The 18575-nt window shown below is 44.8% G+C and overlaps 9 protein-coding genes across 9 annotated transcripts; 6 read left to right on the plus strand and 3 right to left on the minus strand.

The window, feature by feature from the left end:
* Positions 1-1104: 1104 nt before the first annotated feature.
* Positions 1105-3022, plus strand: N7478_001928 (putative MFS multidrug transporter; the record flags this gene model as incomplete). The annotated part of the gene is made up of 6 exons (XM_056918142.1): positions 1105-1252; positions 1334-1428; positions 1483-1806; positions 1866-2018; positions 2064-2425; positions 2482-3022. 6 exons carry the CDS (start codon positions 1105-1107, stop codon positions 3020-3022), a joined length of 1623 nt encoding a protein of 540 aa, XP_056783753.1.
* Positions 3023-3157: 135 nt separating this feature from the next.
* N7478_001929 (MFS transporter) lies at positions 3158-4782 on the minus strand (the record flags this gene model as incomplete). Its single annotated transcript, XM_056918143.1, has 3 exons — positions 3158-3412; positions 3468-4494; positions 4571-4782. The coding sequence occupies 3 exons, from the start codon at positions 4780-4782 to the stop codon at positions 3158-3160; spliced, it is 1494 nt and encodes a 497-aa protein (XP_056783754.1).
* A 799-nt stretch (positions 4783-5581) lies between these two features.
* tfb5 (TFIIH complex subunit TFB5) lies at positions 5582-5935 on the plus strand (the record flags this gene model as incomplete). The annotated part of the gene is made up of 3 exons (XM_056918144.1): positions 5582-5600; positions 5655-5806; positions 5888-5935. 3 exons carry the CDS (start codon positions 5582-5584, stop codon positions 5933-5935), a joined length of 219 nt encoding a protein of 72 aa, XP_056783755.1.
* A 951-nt stretch (positions 5936-6886) lies between these two features.
* N7478_001931 (Hsp20/alpha crystallin family protein) lies at positions 6887-7426 on the plus strand (the record flags this gene model as incomplete). The annotated part of the gene is made up of 1 exon (XM_056918145.1): positions 6887-7426. One exon carries the CDS (start codon positions 6887-6889, stop codon positions 7424-7426), a length of 540 nt encoding a protein of 179 aa, XP_056783756.1.
* Positions 7427-8045: 619 nt separating this feature from the next.
* N7478_001932 (enoyl-CoA hydratase/isomerase family protein) lies at positions 8046-8955 on the plus strand (the record flags this gene model as incomplete). The annotated part of the gene is made up of 2 exons (XM_056918146.1): positions 8046-8158; positions 8220-8955. 2 exons carry the CDS (start codon positions 8046-8048, stop codon positions 8953-8955), a joined length of 849 nt encoding a protein of 282 aa, XP_056783757.1.
* A 225-nt stretch (positions 8956-9180) lies between these two features.
* N7478_001933 (NADP-dependent oxidoreductase) lies at positions 9181-10131 on the minus strand (the record flags this gene model as incomplete). The annotated part of the gene is made up of 1 exon (XM_056918147.1): positions 9181-10131. The coding sequence occupies one exon, from the start codon at positions 10129-10131 to the stop codon at positions 9181-9183; it is 951 nt and encodes a 316-aa protein (XP_056783758.1).
* A 382-nt stretch (positions 10132-10513) lies between these two features.
* N7478_001934 (uncharacterized protein) lies at positions 10514-12500 on the minus strand (the record flags this gene model as incomplete). The annotated part of the gene is made up of 3 exons (XM_056918148.1): positions 10514-11120; positions 11175-11464; positions 11532-12500. 3 exons carry the CDS (start codon positions 12498-12500, stop codon positions 10514-10516), a joined length of 1866 nt encoding a protein of 621 aa, XP_056783759.1.
* A 3303-nt stretch (positions 12501-15803) lies between these two features.
* On the plus strand, positions 15804-16035 carry N7478_001935 (uncharacterized protein; the record flags this gene model as incomplete). The annotated part of the gene is made up of 2 exons (XM_056918149.1): positions 15804-15900; positions 15953-16035. The coding sequence occupies 2 exons, from the start codon at positions 15804-15806 to the stop codon at positions 16033-16035; spliced, it is 180 nt and encodes a 59-aa protein (XP_056783760.1).
* A 1474-nt stretch (positions 16036-17509) lies between these two features.
* On the plus strand, positions 17510-18564 carry N7478_001936 (uncharacterized protein; the record flags this gene model as incomplete). Its single annotated transcript, XM_056918150.1, has 2 exons — positions 17510-17591; positions 17654-18564. The coding sequence occupies 2 exons, from the start codon at positions 17510-17512 to the stop codon at positions 18562-18564; spliced, it is 993 nt and encodes a 330-aa protein (XP_056783761.1).
* Positions 18565-18575: the final 11 nt, after the last annotated feature.

Raw genomic sequence — 18575 nt, forward strand, 5'->3', positions numbered from 1 at the left:
TTACCATTAGAACCATCACTAATTTGCGTCTAGTCTCTTTAACATTACATTTAACTTGCTAGCAGCCACAGGGGATTTCTGCGGTTTTATCTCGAATTTTCCCTGCAGATCCATGCTGCTTGCAGCCGTTGGAACGGAATTGTGATCCCCTGCTGGCACCACACTCTTTTAGGTTTTTTTTTTTTTTTTTTCCCTTTGTCCTTGGACTTTTTTTTTGGGCACTTTTCCCACTCATTTGGAGATTTTCTTTTTTACATTTTTTCTTTTGCTTCGTCAAGTTACACTTTGCTTTGCAAAATAAATGCTTTTCTAAAATTGAACTTCATTGTAATTCTTCGTAGCTTTAAACTGCTATAACGAGTCTATATTCTAGCCCTGATTCACGCATACTCTGATAGAACCTTATATACGGTTGTAATATACTAGTATACACTCCATACGGCCATAATATTCAAGTTACAGATGGGAGATCATGCTGGAGTGAATGTTGTTTAAAATTGAGATGTACATGTCGTGCACACATGAAGGTAGTAGGTCTAGGTACCTAAGGGTGGACCTCTGGGCTAGGCCATCTGCTCTGTAAGTGGGTCTAAAGAGTGGGTACAGACATGTGTTGTGTCCGCAGTGGAACTCGCCATCTATCTGCTTGATTACATCGAGGATAGATAAGGCATTTCCAGCCAATGGAATAAATCGAGCAGATCAACTCTCCCCAGTAATTCTCCAAGCTGGACAACATCACCAAAAGAAGATGGAGGAATAAGTCAAAAAAGGGTTACCCATCGGTTTCCAGCGCCTAGAATTTAACAACAATGACTCAAATGTTTCCATTTCTCTTATGCATTCGCAAATGCCCGGAGAATAAACATAATGCATATTCGACGGGTCCCAACGGCGCTAACGGCCTTTGTACATGGCCAATCGCTCCGGAATGCGGGGGCCCAATGCTTTTTACCCTTCCAAGTTGGAGTTGATTAGAAATGGAATATCCGCGGAACTCCGACTAATTCCCCGATTGCCACTAGCAAGCGAGGTCGTGTCAATTCAAATGGCTTTTCCGTTGGTTTCTTTGTTTTCCCCTCAAACCGCTGTGCCATTATCACCATGACAGATTCCGACACCCAAACACCGCCATCTGAGCGACGGCCGCTCCTCTCGCCAGCGACTGCGCAACAAGATGTGACGCCAAGTCGAACTAGCCTACACACAATAGGAACAGTGATGCTTATGGCTCTTCTGATATTCATCCAAGGTACATTGAAGTGGTCCACGAGTATCAGATGGCTTTCAGATGGCTTGATTTACTATTTACTAATTCAATTGACTCTTAAAGCAACAAATATATCGATGATGACAACCGCCCAATCTGCAATCGCCGCTGATCTCGATGCCTACGCAGAAACAACTTGGTTTACAGCTTCCTTCATGGTACATTACTGAATAGAAATTGCAAGTCCCATTATGAAGTCTAATGTATTCAAGATTGCGACCTCTAGCGTAACTCCCCTGGTTGGACGACTCTCAGCTATCTTCACCCCGCGTCTTTGTTTAGTTGTCTCCAGCACAATCTTCTCGCTTGGCCTCTTCATCACGGCGTCCGCCCCTTCGCTGGCCGTTTTCATACTGGGACGAGCTATTTCGGGCTGGGGAAGCGGTGGGTTAATGAGTATAACCATCATATTGGTACTGGATTTTGGGAGTTCCAAGAGACGGGGACTATTGATTGGACTCATCAGTTCTGGAGTTACGACAGGCGTTGCATCTGGTGCAGTCCTTGCAGGTCTTCTGACTCCCTTAGTTGGATGGGTAATATCGCGGCTCACGGGATGCTCTGGATGATCATGATAGCTAACTACTAGTCTCAGCGTGTCATATTTTGGGTCCAAGCTCCAAGCGCTTTAGTTCTTGGCCCACTCCTCTACTACGCCATTCCACCATCATCAAGTGATAGAAAGCAACGAGATGATTCAATCATTTCTAGTCTTGCCCGCATTGATTATGCAGGCTCTGTGACACTAGTAAGTCTATTGGGCGCTCTATCGTTACCTCCACTGACCAGCTAGACAATCGGAATTATTTTATTCTTGACAGCTTTGGCCTCGCCAGAGATTCTCATATGGCCCATTCCAATAGCATTGGGTGTGTTTGCTGTATTCTTTGTTATAGAGTCTCGGTGGGCCCATGAACCTATTATTCCAGTCCATATTCTTCTAGACCGTGGTGTTCTCTTATCATGCCTGGCTGGTGTTGGCTTCATGATGGCTCGATGGGCTGTTGTATTCTTCACTCCCTCCTACGCCATTGCAGTTCGAGGATGGCCTCCTGCTTCAGCGGGTCTTATTCTAGTTCCAACAAATGCCGGGTTCGGAGCTGGAGGATTGCTTGTTGGATGGCTCCATATTCGTAATGCTAGTAGCTATTATACGTGAGTTGTCCACTCTGACAAGCATACATTCCTTCAATACTAACTTCTACTTGCAGTTCATGTCTTGTGCTTTTCATTCTATTTGCAATCTCGACGGCAACTCTTTCGGTTTTATCTTCAGAGGACTCCCCCGCTGCTCTATATATGGCCATGACCTTTTTCAATGGACTTTTTGCCGGCGCCCTGGTCAACTACTCGCTCTCCCATCTGCTGTTCCTCACAGACAAAAATATGCACTTTATCGTCAGTGCCTTATTTACCTCATTCCGGGGAATTTCAGGGAGCTTTGGATCAGCGATTGGAGGCGGATTCTTCACTCGTGTTCTCAAGAAGTCACTAGAAGAAGGCTTTTCCAAACAGGGAATCACCCCCAATCCAGACCTTGTACGCACCCTTCTGGGGAGTCCTGCTACGGTCTCACAATTAGAAGGCATTGAGCATCTAGTTGCCAAACAGAGCTACGAACATGCGTTCCGCATGCTGTTTTTAGCTGGCTGTGCTATAGCATTAGGATCGACAGTCATTCAAGCGGGAACGGGGTGGACAGCTGGGGACCAGAAAGGGAACGAAGATTGGGAGACTGAACGCAATCCTTAAATTAATTCCCCAAAGGTATGATCTAATATAACTGTTTTGCGCTCTATATAACATGTCACGGGATTGTTACCACGGACTTCCATCACACATTACATAAAGGAGAAGTATTATGGTCCGAGTTGGTGGGTATTGTATTTAAAACTCAACCTTGAAGATCTTAGACTGTCGAATACGTTCGCCATAGTAATAAAAGACGAAAGGCATCGGTATGAAGGCGATGGCGAGGAATCCCAAGAGTGAATTTCCCCAACCATAATCGAGCTTCGCAAACATGGCAGGTCCGGCTAAAGGAATTAATGCCCCAATGAGACAGCGCAAAATTGTATTTGCAGCCGTTGCCGACGCGGAGTAAACAGTATAGGCATCAACTAGATACATAGTAGTTGCCATCTGGAAATTGGTTAAAATCAAGAGATCTTCCGTAATTAGTGGTGAATGTACTCACAAATGCAATGACCATCCCGGCGCCAATAAATGCCGTCCCAATGATGGGAACAATCCAGTGAGTGCCATAATATGCTGTCCATCCATACAAGAACAGGCCAATGGGTGTGATGAAGGAACCGATGACTAGAACAGGAAGTCGATACTCGGGTTTGGGCTCTCCACCATGCTTCTTGGTCAAATGCTTAGAAACTACATCTGAGGTACCACCGGAGATGAACAGACCAAATATGGAACCGACCCCGAGTCCTAGTGTCGCTAGACCCGAAGGACCAGTTCCAAACCCATACTTCTCAGCTAGCAGAACCGGAAAAGTTGTAAAGCATAAATAAAGATAGGCGTAGACAAGCGCACAGTAAAGCGACAACAAGAAAATAATTGGCGATACCAGCATCTTCAGCGGTCGACCGATAGAAAAGGCAAAAAGCTGACGTGAAGTCTTCCCAGTGTCCAATGCCGACTTGAGATTGTGATTCCCAGTTTTCTTCCGCAGCTTCTCAGTCTTTCTCTTCAAGATAACATATGAGTATGACTCTGGTAGAAACATGACCGGAACAGCGACCGCACCAATGACTATAGTCATAAGCCAAAAGGCCCAACGCCATCCTTTAGCAGGAGCCAAATATCCAGCACAGATTGGGCCAATAGATGGACCAAGAATAATCCCAATGACATAGGCCGACATAGCCTTTGCTCTTCCTTCAGCGGAGACCATATCGGCTACAGAGCCTGGACCCAGAGTGACGGGGCAAGACCCCATTATGCCAGCGAGTAGTCTAAATACAATAAGAGATCCCATACTGTTGGCTACAGCACAGGCCACGTTGAACACGATGAATAGCACGATGCAAGTCTTGTAAAGAATAGCTCTGCCGTAAATCTCCGATAGGGGTGCAATTATGGATGGTCCGAAGGTGTAGCCAATCAAGAAGACTGTAGTCACGAAAGCTCCAAGGGTTTCATCTGTTGAATTGAATTGCTTCATGATGTCGGAAGTCACAGGAGAGCTAATGGTAGAGGTCATTGGCCTGCAGAAATGTTTTAGTCAGTGATGCAATACTATATTCATAGTCTCCATCAAAAAAATGAAAAGGCGTTTCATACGATAGAAGGGTCATCATCGAAACGACCGATATGTTCAAAACCCTTTTCCTCGTGGACCAGTTAAGCGGGTTCGTAGTATCTTCTGGGCCCTCAAAATCGACAACATTGACATCATTTAATTCTTCAGAACCGCCAGCAGAACCGCGCTCAACATCTGTCTCAAGCGAGCTCGCCATTACCGACTCAGGGGATTTATCTTTTGGCTGAATCATCCTGATTCTGGAGTTTGGGCGCAAAATTTGGGGTACAGTGCCCAGGCGACGAGGGGGTAAACGCGGTAGGTAGGAATAGAGAGGATGATTTCATCGATTCAATTGTTATGTGGTTTTTTATAAGAGTTGATAGGGGGCAATCAAACTAGTATAGTATACAAATGAATCTCACTCCGCGGTACATCCGCGGTCAAACGGTGTATGTATTGTGTTGTGGTGCCTTCGCAAACTTGAAATAATCACTCAAGTCCGCGCAACTTCCGCGGACAACCATATCAGCTCATAACCAATAGTTATTATGGAATTTACAATGATTGTAGTATAAGCATAGATACCGGAAGAAAGGCACTCTGGCTAATTGACTAATTTCCTGGTCAGACGAAGGCAGAGTCACCATCTAATTCCTCATGATGTGTCCCACCAAGTTCTGCTTGCTGTCTTCCATCAAGTTCATAACGCCGATCGATAGCATTCATCTCCTGTGGAGCTTTGGCAGAATACAATTATCTGGGGATATTAGATAAATAATATAGAGAAGGCAGAATCCAAAATACTGCATGAAAAGAATCTTGTATACAGAGACAATTTATGCACCTGATGTGTAGAGAGAGGATTATGTAATTTGTTGCCTTGGTGCCTGGATATCTCTCCACGGTCGCCTTCCATGAGAGCTTCCATGTCAAAGGTTCAAGCTTCCCTTTCTCCATCGCTACATCGCTTCATCCTGTTTCCATTTCAATATCACGCCAACACATAGAAAAGTCCTTCCGTCCTCCAGCTTCTCGGATCCTTAGTCAGAATGCCCCGTGCAGTTAAAGGTAAGATGCCCTCTCAACTCTTCAAACTTCATGGCTCTAACCGCGGTCCTTCAGGTCTTCTTATCGAATGCGATCCTTCGATCAAATCCATGATTCTCAAATACGACGAAGAGCGACGTGACTATATTGTGGAGGACTTGGATGATGAGAACCATCTCGTGATCAAAGAGAGCCAGTTGGAAAACTTGAAATTACGGCTGGACAAGGTACGTCCTTGGTGAATTGATTCATCTGTCCCAATGTCTATATTATATCTTCTGTTCAATCAGATTAACCCGCAAGCATAGGACCTTGACGAGAAGATTATGCAACTGGACGAATCCGAATCCGAGTAAAGCGACCGTGGTTATCGATCGGGACATCGGGTCCCCTACAACCCTTCTTCCCTACAGCCTTGTCGCTAGAAATACTTGACTCCTCCAAGAATCCGACCGTGGATCATCGCGCATGAACCTGCCCACGCAAACCCTGATATCGCCCGAGAGAAGTTCTTCCGTTGCTTGTGTCGCAAATGAAGCATCTGGTTGCGCCCCATAATCTGTTCACATCGTACAATCGGTTGTACGGCACCAACCTTCTCAACGCTTCATCTAACAATACAAGCAAGTTTGTGCAACGAAATCTGTCAGTTTTTGATAACGGGGTGGATATGGGCTGTTTTGAAGAGGCTGGTGGGTCTTTGGCATTGTATAAGGAATGAGAGTCAATGGGATAATGGCGCATGCCGTATGTACAATGCAGAGATCTGGGCGCGAATTATGCATTCAAAGTCGAGCTCTCTCACGAATCCACTTTATATCTGCAAGTGGAAATCTCAATCTTTAATGCAGTATACCTTACAGTATGTCCAGTCTGGCGAGATCTACATCGCTCATTGAGCTCATTCAGCCTAAATGGCGGCTATGCCCATAATATGGGTTACTTAAGCATAGAAAGGTGGAGAAGGATCCACAAGTGACTAGCGGCTACTGGCGGTTACTATACACAACAAGATTGATCTCTCACTTTCGACCATTGTTTATATCTGATGATGATTGGAAATCACAACAAACAACCAGAGGATTCTCGCAATGACTGAGATGACAGCTTTATGGAGGCATTCAGACTGCTGTCTAATCCACCTCTATATAAGCCCTCTCACCCCCAACTTCTCCCTTCCATCCATTCATCAACAAACCTCCTGACTCTTCAAAAGCTTCAAGTTCCAAGCTCCGAAGGTCTTCATTCTCAAACAACTTCTCTCAAAGCCATCGACCATGTCTTTTTCTTTCACCCCAACCGCCATCATGGGTGAAATCCCCCACTTCAACCCTCCCCTCGTGCCCGTGTTTCATCCTGCCATGCTCCGTGTGTCTGATGTAGTGGATGGCAGCCAGCATCAGCATCACCGCTCTTCTCAACACGCTTCAGCCTATCGCCATTTCTACCCCAAATTCGATCTGCGTGAGAGTGATGACGCGTTCCACCTCGACGGTGACCTTCCTGGCATCAACCAGAATGCCATTACCATCGAATTCTCCGACGCCCAGACCATAGTCATTAAGGGTCACATTGAGCGCGAGTATCACCGTGCTAACCCCAAGACTACCGAAAGGTCTATTAAGGAGTCTACTGAGGCATCTGAGGACCAAGAGAAGAAAGTCAACAAAAAAGCCCTTCCTCATCGATACTTGGCTAGTGAGCGTACCGTCGGCGAGTTCCGGCGTACTTTCTCCTTTGCATCGCGCGTGGACCAAGATGCTGTCAAGGCCAATCTGAGTAATGGCGTTCTCTCTATTACCATTCCGAAGAATACGGCCTCGGCTAAGAAGATTACTATTGAATAAGCCATGGGACAATTTATTTTCCTACGTTTATTGAGCAATTGCTTGTCAGGCGTGACTGAACACGAGCTATGATATTTTATGATCTTTCGATTGATTTTCATTGAATGGTATTTCGTGACGGAGTTTTAAGGGTTGGCGTTTTTCTGTTTTCTGGTTAATTTCTTTTTATTTTTTACTTCCAGATTTACTTAAAACTTAATCCAAATCAATCGAATATTTGAAATATCCATACAATTCATAAAACATGAGTGTAATTTGTAACAGAATAGTCAATGCATCTGTATAGTATACCTCTATGACACTATACTATATGTAGTGATAAATCTCTAGCTCAACCATCTATTAGTTCTTAATCATTAAAATAAAGCATACACCTTCAACCTAGATTATTCATCGTCTGCCCAATTTCCCCGTCGTGAAGTGGGGCGCGTATCTGCGCACCCGCACTTGAACAGGAGCCGAGGCACATGTCGCTAAGTCGATGTTGCCGAACATCACTTCAACATTTAAACTCTTTTCAACCTTCATAACCACTTTGTGGCTCTACACAAATCAGTTCACAGGGTCATATACAGCCGGATTCCCATATCACAACACCCTCATTACAATCACCACAACCATGGCGCAGGATTACAGCTTCCAACATTTCAATGTTCACTTCCCAGCTGACAGCCCATATGTCGCGCACGTTGAAATCAACAGAGCCAAGAAGATGAACGCTTTCTTCGAAGCGTAAGCAACGAACCTCACCCGCAAACTCATTCCAATCAAAGACCAACCTAACAATAAATAGCATGTGGCTAGAACTAGGTCAGATATTCGCCCGCCTCTCAGAAGACCCCGCCGTGCGCGCAATCGTCCTCACAGGCGCCGGCGATAAAGCATTCACAGCCGGCCTGGACGTCCAAGCCGCATCCGAGGGCTCTATTCTCTCATCAGGAACAGAAGGCGACCCAGCCCGCAAAGCAACACACATCCGTCGCCACGTTGCGGAATTCCAATCCTGCATCTCGGCAGTAGAAAAATGCGAAAAGCCTGTAATAGTCGCGATGCACGGCTTCAGCTTCGGCCTCGCGATCGACATCTCCGTAGCAGCGGACGTGCGTCTCTGCTCCCGCGATGTGAAATTCGCAGTGAAAGAAGTCGATATCGGATTAGCAGCTGACATCGGTACATTGAGCCGACTGCCTAAGGTTGTGGGCAATTTTGGCTGGGTGAAGGATGTAGCGCTGACAGCGCGGATCTTTGGAGCAGAGGAGGCTCTGCGCGTTGGGTTTGTGAGTAGTGTTTATGATAGTAAGCAGGAGACTGTTTCTGCTGCTTTGAAGATGGCTTCGCTTATTGCGAGTAAGAGTCCGGTCGCGGTGCAGGGGACTAAGGAGATTCTGAACTATTCGCGGGATCATACGGTGCAGGACGGACTGCGGTATACTGGTGTTTGGAATAGTGCGGCGTTGCAGACTAATGATGTGAGTTCTGCTCTCTTATCTGGTATACAGAAGCGGACTCCTACTTTTGAAAAGCTTTGAGGGACTTGTTGATTTTTACTGGGCGACAAGCATGTACATAGATTTATGGGAATGAAGTTATAAATTACATGTACACCAATTAAGATACAGGGTATATTGTCGTTGCTTTGGTTCTTAATGTTGTTGATATCCATAACCTGAAACTTCAACACATTTGTCTCGAATCGCCACTTGAAATAATAAACACTGGCAGATGTGCAGATCGTTCAACGACCCAGAAACTCCCTAGTCCTCGAATACAATAACTACCTTATCTTTCCGGCCTCTCTCCCTAGCATACGCCCATGCCTCTTTAGCCTTCCCAAACGGGAATGCCTGCACAGACAACTTTCTCAAAGAACCATCATCAATCATCTCGCTCCCATCCCCTAGCCACTCAGTATTAGGAGAGACAATAAAATGTTCATAACGAACCCTCGGACGATCAATAGATTCAGGAGCCTGACCTCCGCCAAATGCCCAAGCCGGCGCAGGATCACCAACAGTAACGATAACACCATCATCCTTAACACATTCCCACGCCTTAGCTAGCACATCACCTCCCACAGTATCAAACACCACATCAGCCCCTTGAACCTCCCTTTCCCATCCGACGAAGTTATAATCAAGAACCTCATGAGCCCCTAAATCTTTCACCATTTCATGATTCCTTGCTGAAGCAAGAGCAACAACCTCCATCCCATCCATACGCGCTAAAAGTTGAACAGCCATAACACCCACAGCACCAGATGCACCTGTAATAAGCACCTTCATTCCAGACTTCACGCTTCCGTGATCTGTCAAAGCCTCTCTCGCCGTCAAAACGGGAATAGGAAGCGCCGCAGCCTCAGCATGGGAGATCGACTTCGGCTTCAACGCTACCTCATCCGGCAAACAGATAGCATACTCAGCTTGACCCTGGCCTCGATTTGCGCCAAGAAAAGCAAAGACTTCTTGTCCAACAATTAAGGAACCAGTATAGTCTGGTCCAAATTCACAAATTACACCGGATATCTCATGTCCCGGAATACGAGTTGGAGACGCGTATGGCTCAGGCCATATGATTTCGTCGCCTGTTATTCCGGCTGCATGGACGTGGATAAGAATCTGCGAGCCTTTGGGTTTTGGCTTCTCCATGGACCAATTGGGAAATATTTCTGGAGAGGAGATATCGCCTAGGATTTGGACGGCTTTCATTGTGGCTGATGGATTGTTGTTTTGAGGACTGGGTGAAAAGTAGTATTATCTTTTGATGAGCTGCTACTTTGGACTGGATTTTGTATGCTTTCATCTTTTAGCATATCCCGCAAGAGTCCGCTGGAGAGGTAACCGGAGTTTGACTGTATGGTAGATGTTGCGTTGTCGCTGCAGTTTGGATTCCCGGGTTGCCGGGTACCCGCCCGAAGCGTGAAACCGGGACAAGATGGGAAGAATGCATCCTTATCATGATCCTGCGAGGTAGATAAAGTTTAGCTGTCGATTACAAACACTGCCTAGATGAACTTGAATGAAACCTATAGATTCTCGATAATTGAATTTAACCAATGGGTATATTATTTATGATAATCCAAACTAACACTCAATTCTCCCAAGGAATATTAGGATCCAAGCCTCCAATATTATACCATCCACATAAATCCTCTATAGAATCCAAAGAGGGCAACATATTGAGATCCTCACTTGAAGTCCCAGTCTCAGACCCAAATAATCCATATTCATCAGCACTGGAAAGCTCCAGCCCTCCATGGGAATTATTCCGAGCACTCCCAGCGTGCGTCTTTGTTCCTAACCCAAGAACATGGTGGGCAATTTTCTGAATCTCCCGCACATTTCTTGCTGTTCGTGACCACAGTTCAGCAAGCGCCTTGAGACACCCGATAGTCATTCGAATTTGCTCCCTCGCAATAGTCAACTCTTTCCCCTTCAGCAGAAACCTGCAGGCTGATAGCAGGGCCAATGTCCCCTCACTCACCATACACGTAGTAAATGGGGTGTGATGGAAATTTCGAGACGGTAAGGCTAAGAAGCGAATTTGGGCTTCGACAGATCGTAGTACACGAACTGTGTGTACATTAACGAGGTCTGGTGTTGGCGTGTCTAGAGGTGGTTCCCTAGCGCAACTGGAAGCACTTTCCACGGTATTAAATTTAAGGTCTGAGAGTGGTCTATGTAGACCTATCGTTGCTCTAAAGAATGTAAATATTCAGATATCCTCGTGGTAGCAACATGAAGAAACTTACACGTGAATAAGCAAGTGAGCCTGGAATATGAGCTCGTCGATTTCTCCAGTTCTGCTCATGACTTGCTTGTGTTCCTTGGGCAAAAGAAGCATCCACCCATTCAATATAGAGTCGGCAGTTTGTAAAACCTGCGGTGAGTCTTCTTTAGCCGAAACCTTGGGGCCTATGGATATTGCAAATGCAGCGCATCGGACAGCGCTAATAAGATATGCAAAAGATGAGAAGACAATGTCATCAGGAGAGAATTCGCGACAATCAAACTCCTCCAGAGTTTTAGGCTCGGGAATATCCTTCAAAGACTCGGAGTCAGTAAACCATACAGGGGGTTGACGGTAGAGATAGCACATGTGTGCTTACCCCAAGCTCATATTCCGATTCTTCGCAAGGAAGTTCCACCGTAGCATCAATATTAGCAACTTCAAAGTTCATCGTCCCCAGAGTCCCCGTATAATAAGCATCCACAGTGTACAGCATCCACCATGTTCTCCTCCAATTTTCTCGCAATACAAGATCCTGGCCGCCGTGTTTTATTGCAAACTCCCTTTGAAACATTCCCAATTCGCGAGCAGTTTGAATTGCCATATCCATTTGCGATTTTGATTCATCTTTGTACTCATGCCAGAACAGCACCATGGAGTATAAGAGTCGGCATTGGACAATGAACGGATCCGTTGTTAATAGTTGCGAACAGGAGGCTTCAACATGATCCTTCAGCGGCATTGAAAATTCTCGCGATTTATAAACATTTCCAATCAGACGCATAGCAGCAATGATAGGTTTGAGAGAAGGCTGCTTGTTTGGATCTTGATAAACTCGAATCAAATGATTTCGAGGCAATATAAAAGGGTGTAATCCATGAAAGTTCCGATAGTATGAATTAACCAACGAATCACTCTCAATACTACCAAATTCAAGCTGGACTGGTTTCGGAGAACTCTCGCTAGAATCCTGATCTCCAAACCCCACATTCACCCCATTCAGCAATCCATAGCTATTTGAGAGATTCATCTCAATCATTCCCGTCATAAATTCCTGCTGACTTTGAGAACCCGCCGATTGCTGCGGACTAGGTATACCAATTGGCCCTGGCCCAGTCTCATGATCTTCAATCTCCGCCAATCGCTTACGTCTCTCTGACAAGGCTGCTCGATCCAACCCTCCACGACGCGATTGTGCATACTGACAATCCCGAGCGAACTCAGCACAGCGGGTACAGCGTGGTTTCTTGGCGTCACATTTGAGATGACGCGACCGGCAAGGCAAGCATGCTAGCGATGAGCGGCTAACTCGGCCATTCCGCTCTGAAGTGTTTCTGTCGGTGTTCATCCCCGGTCGTGGTAAAATAGTGCTAGTGGATGGCGCTGGGGACGCGTTCGTGTTCGAGCAGTTGTTAAGCTGTAATGCGGGTATCCGGGTATCCGGGTATCCACTCGACGAGCGGGATGATTTTCAATGATTTTCGATCGGAGAACCTAATTTCTACGCTTAGATGTTATCGATCATGAATCGACGATCAGTGTTCCTCATTTGTTCAAAAGGAATCAATTAATGTAGCCTGATGATCATGTGTATCTGCTATTGGTTCGCGATCCCCCGGATCGTCACCAGAAATCTTTTTGAACTTCGTTCTTGATGCCTGATTTAGGAGGCGAGTGCCAAGCCTGATTGTGGAACAAAAACCACCCCACGAACTAGTTAGTATCAAGGAAGAGATGGACGGGTGATGGAAATGCTACTGTGTGGCAAAGTGGAGCAAGGATAGAATGTGTGCGTTGAGCTAAGGACTAGTGCTAGAGATCTGATAACCAGAAAGCGCAAACCAAAGCCGTTCTATACGAGGGTTTCGGTTCCAAGTTCGGAGGGCCAACCTCATTGTAGCTTAGTTAACTCCAAATAGTCGGGGCCCCCAAGACTAAGACCTGTCAAGCAATGGACAAGGCTGGCTTGTAGAGCCACTCAATTAGCGCCATTTCCCCTGCGTTTCCCCTTCATTTCCTCTGCATTCTCCCTCTTAGAGTTAACCAACCTCTATCTTCCGTTATAAACGCAAGCCCATGACTCAGTGTTAAGGTCCAGTCTCGCTCAGAAGGAAGTTCGGAAACAGAACGCGTGCATTTCAGAGAGTGGCAGTCGTGCTTTTTAGTGCGATCTTTGCTGAAGAAAGGAAAACAACTTCGCTCTCCAACATCCGCAGAAGCTGTATCCTCAACCTCAGAACTCAGCACACTCATTCGAATTCCAGCTCTTGAATTATAAGGAAGGCATCCATGGAACCACTAAGAATACTAAAACCAACATATTTCACGTCTATTTGGTCCTGATAACTCCAATAACACTAAACTTTAGTGTTGTAAATTAAAATTTATTATCTTTAGCGTTGTATAGCGAGCTATATAAATGGGATCATATAATATAGTTTATATCATATACTCCGTTTAATCTTAATGCTAGTTTACGTCCCTTTTAAATATCGTCTTTTCATTTCTATAACCAAAAACAACTTAAATATACTTTTATACCTATTCAATCGGCTATCGTGCTTACAGCGATTACTCTTTCACTTTATATTTGCAGTACTTCTCCTACATAAGCTTACCTTTCATAGAAAACTTCTTATCTCTAAGCAAAAGTCCAAACGATCTTAAGTCTATAATATTAGTAATTAAACTGGTTTAAAGCTTTATTGAATATTTGTATTACCTAGTAATAATACCTCTTAAAGCAATTTTTAGTAATTTATACTTTGGATATACTATTCTATTCTAATTTATTGGAAGATAAATATACTATATTATAGTTACTATAAAATAGACTACACCCTTACATTATATAATCTATCGATACTAATCAGCTAAAGGGATTATTTTTTTTTATAAATATTAATAACTACCTGTGGATATAAAATTATCTGCCAGCCCCTTACCATTTTCTCAAAATAACCAGTTACCCCTTTAAACTAGATCCGCTAACTTCTTCTAAGGATATATTCTTGAAGGGATTCTTTCAGAGAAGCAATTGGAAAGTTTGGCTGTACGATACGATATAGATCCAAGCGCTGATCTACGATATTCTTATGACATCTTGTGCTTGTAATTGAAAGAGTATGTAATATGTAACCAGAGCATAAGTATAGTTGTATTATCCTGACTGGGAGACGCTTACAGGCGCTGATGCTATGGCCGTTTTCAGCCTCCTGATATGTCGAGTATTTATTTATCCCGACGGTTGTAAGAACTTCCCATGAGTACTTCTAGCCAAGGCTCGGCATGATTCTCAGACCATAGGTGCGGCTCTCGTCTTACTTCTCGGTGCCCGCAGGTGCACATAGTAGGAGTAACCCAGATTTGACACCTTATACTGTTCCATGATCAACGGCATTATGGCTAAACGCAGATTGGCTTCATAACCTTGAAGGATTCAAATTGGGAGTGGGGTCAATAGTTACACATATGCTTCCGTGGTGGGGGCTAGGCGCGTAATTATTGCTTCGGGTGGGAGAAATCAATGCTGAAATACAACGGATAATCCTCATCTGAGAACTGTAAGAAAATTCAGAGAAGTCTTTAAAACATTTGAATGCAGATCTGCACAAAGAAACCAGTGAGGCTGGCGCAGCTAGATGTTGTTTCGGTACGTCCTGATGTCGGCCTTGTCATGTTCCTCATCTCTATTACCAAATGGGGTAAATTTAGAAACAACATGGGAATTAAAATCCATCAAATCTAGTCTCTGGGAGGATCTCAGAGACGACCCCAGGTGATCCAATGATTTATTGGCTTTGCTCTGTCTGGGCTGGCGCTGACCCTGCATGAAAAATCATATTTGTGTACTTAGCGTGGGCGCTAACTGAAACCCAGTGGGCGAACAATAGCATTTCAGCCTCCATCTTCACGTTTCATTTATAAAGTTTCACTCGCAACATCCTCTACCTAAATTACATCCCTGCATCTCTGCGCGGGAGTGATAATGTACCTTCGGCATGCCTGCCGCATCCACTCCTACGATAACTTCATCTCTGGCAACTCCGACTCGTCCTCTTTGTCCAAGCAAATATTTCATCGCTACCAGCAGAACATATCTCATAGAAGATATTTCCTCCCAGATAGTGGGATTATGCTGCCCGACGTATGCTATACTGATCTTATGATGTACAAACCTAGTGCTAATCAAAGTGGCTTTCCAGAGGCTACAATGCTGAACCTTCTGAATACTTACAAGGTTCCTCAACGATAACCACAACATTATGCATATCAAAAGTCCCAATGACCCCTATATCTACACCTGGGACTATTTCAAGTAATACAGGGATTACAGAAACCCCAAAAGCGAATGCCAGTTATGTCTATAGCGATTCTGTGTCGATAACGTGGAGCTTGAGTGATCGCTCTACTGCTTCATCAGTGTCTAGTACAAGTCATTCAATTTTGTCAACAAGTGCACAAGCTGGCATTGTAATAGGAGTTACCAGGGGAGATTTACTGCTGTTTATATTTGCTTTTAGTTTATTTTTTCTCCGATCACGACAAAGAAACACCCCAAGACAGACCTTTCTAAAAAGGAGAAGCATCTCGGCAATGAGGAGTATGGGCCCACAACGATATCGAACCCTATTCGAGCCTCAAACTGGACATGCTGGAGATCAATGGCTCTCGACACATGGTTCTACGAGACGATTGCGATATGCTTCAGTCTCATATGCTTTATCACGATCTTTCTCATCCTAGAGGTATGTGATTTCGGAGGCTAGCTAGGACAAAAGCCTTTATCAAATACTAAAGATTCACAGATCTACAATCAACAGCCAAAACCAACACTTTCGTATGGACTTACCTTGATGCAGTCATTGCAGCAGTCGCAATAGCTTCAAAATCGTTGTTGCTATATGTTGTGGGCGAGTGCATATCCCAGTTGAGATGGATCTCTTTTCAAAACTTCCCGAGGCCACTATCTCACGTCCAAATATACGACAGCGCCAGCCGCGGACCATGGAGCGCTATTCAAATAATGTTCCATGATAAATTTCGCTCCCTAGTAACCATTGGTGCTTCAATAGCGCTTTTAGCACTCGCATTTGGGCCTTTCGTTCAACAAATAATCACATACCATATCAAGGAGACAGAACATCCCTCAAATGCGACTAAGATCAAGCAATCGCGCTTCTTTATACCCGACTATGAGAGTCTTGACTACGTATCGGATTTTCAAAATGCATTTTGAACGAGTGATTTCAGTTATGATCTACCTTGCCCGTCAGGTAACTGCAAATGGCCAACATTTCAATCGGTTGAGCTATGTAGCAAATGCGATGATGTTACCAATACCGCGCAGCTCCACGGGTGCGATACTTCTTCAGTGAATCTTCAAGTCGACGTTGAAGTCGATCAAGGTAAGGCAAGTTATTTTCCGTGTAATGTTTCATTACCTGATGGAGCATGGTCGCAGACACCAGTGGAGGTCGACATCCTCGGTAACTCCAATGGCCTGAAGCAAGTCACTTTCGGCTTTCCCCAGGACTTTTGGCTTCTTGTTCATCAGAATCTCTTGTCTGTCGTAGATGGAAATTATCATTTCTCCAACAAAGCATATTTAGGTGTGCAAAACCCTATACTTGTGTATGGACATTCCCAAATCACCCTCGAGAGCAATTGGACCAATGCAAGCTTCCGACACCCCGTGCTGGCTCCTCGTATCGAGAAAGTCACTGAGTGTCTCTCGTCGCTCTGTCTAAAAACCTATAACATGTCAGTCAACGACGGAATTTCATCAATTACGGAGTCAGAGCCCAACTTTGGCTCATTTTGGGTCCAAAGAGAGAAGAATGTGCTAACCACCATTGGTCTAGATCTTACCACCATATGCTGGAAAAAAGATTCAGAGCCTTTGACAGATCTGACCACGATTGTTTATATAAACGATACTATGGAGCTCATAAACGCTGCCCAATTCGAATTTTGCGACTATGATGTCTTTGGTCAATATTGTTTGTTGTGTTTTCCTTAGGAGAAAAATAAAAACAAAAACAAAAAAAATATGAATTCTTTTTAAAGGTTTCATTTCGAATACTATAATGTAGTATATGTCCCCATGTCAGTTTACGAGACTGGGGAGTTACACCAGATTACATAGGGCCGATCTTCGAGTTGCCCGCTTTGTACATTTCACCCCCTTGCAAACACCCGATTGGCCCCCAAAGTCTACTAGTATGACATGGCTGACTCCGAATTACTCCGACCGCTAACGTTATCGTAAGCGGGACTTTGCTTTGCATCCAACGTCAGAGCCAATTTGTGAGGCTCCAAGATCCTTGCCGCTGATCAACACTGACGTGAGGGTCCATGGATACAAGTGTCCAGTTCACCAGCGATAAAGCCAACCGGCGTCGCACTCAGAATCGTCTAGCTCAGCGCAAGTTCCGCGGTAAGTAACGAGTATCCGACACTATGTATCAAGGCTCATGCTGATCGAAAGCTTGATAATAGAGAAGAAGCGGAGAATAACAGACAATCATGATGCTGATGTGCATACGACTCAAGAGATAGCTGAGACTTTCAATATAGCATCTCAACCGACACCAACTACAAATAATTCATCTTCATCTGCCAATTCTTTGCCTTCGGTCGCAAATGCAACTGAACTTGCTGGAGCTTTGTCTTCAGATGAGATCCCTATCATCATTAATAGTCCAGAGCCGATAGATAACTTCGATTTCAATTTCGATCCAATAAGCCAGCTATTGAATGAAACCAATGATCAGAACCTCTTTCAGTTACTCGATCAATCTCACAGCGCTATTGATGACCGCCCATCCCGTCATACAATTCCTGGCTCTGACATTCGCCAAAGCAGTCCAGGTTCTCAAATAACACAACCTCGCAGTGCCGAGGCAATGTTCGGACTCATTACATCGGCAAGGAGTGACAAAGGATGGATCAGCACACTTCACATCGCCGCTCAGAAGGGCCACGAAAATATTATTCGAATGCTTTTGCTCCGTAAGAACAGCGATGTAAACAAGCATGACAGCGACGGTCGGACACCCTTGATGCACGCGATAATTGAGAACCATAAATCTGTGGTCGGCCTTTTGCTCTCTCATGGCGCTATCATTGGTCTGTCTGATTGTGACGGTCGCAGTGCACTGCACTGGGCTGTTTTATATCAGCGAACCGACATACTCCACATATTGCTCGAACATCACGCCAAGTACGAGCGCAGCTTAGATATTGATGCCCCTGATAATAAGGGCTGGACTCCACTGCATATATCTGTGACTAGGGCCTTTGAAGATGGAGTTTTGATTCTGCTCCAAGAAGGAGCGGACATCAATGCTATAGCACACAAGTGTCCATATACCGGCAAAGTGATGCCGTCAGTGGATAGACAGTCTTAATCTGGTACTAG

Source organism: Penicillium angulare, assembly GCF_028827245.1.
Source record: "Penicillium angulare strain IBT 27051 chromosome Unknown utg000002l_segment0_segment0, whole genome shotgun sequence".
NCBI lineage: Eukaryota > Fungi > Ascomycota > Eurotiomycetes > Eurotiales > Aspergillaceae > Penicillium > Penicillium angulare.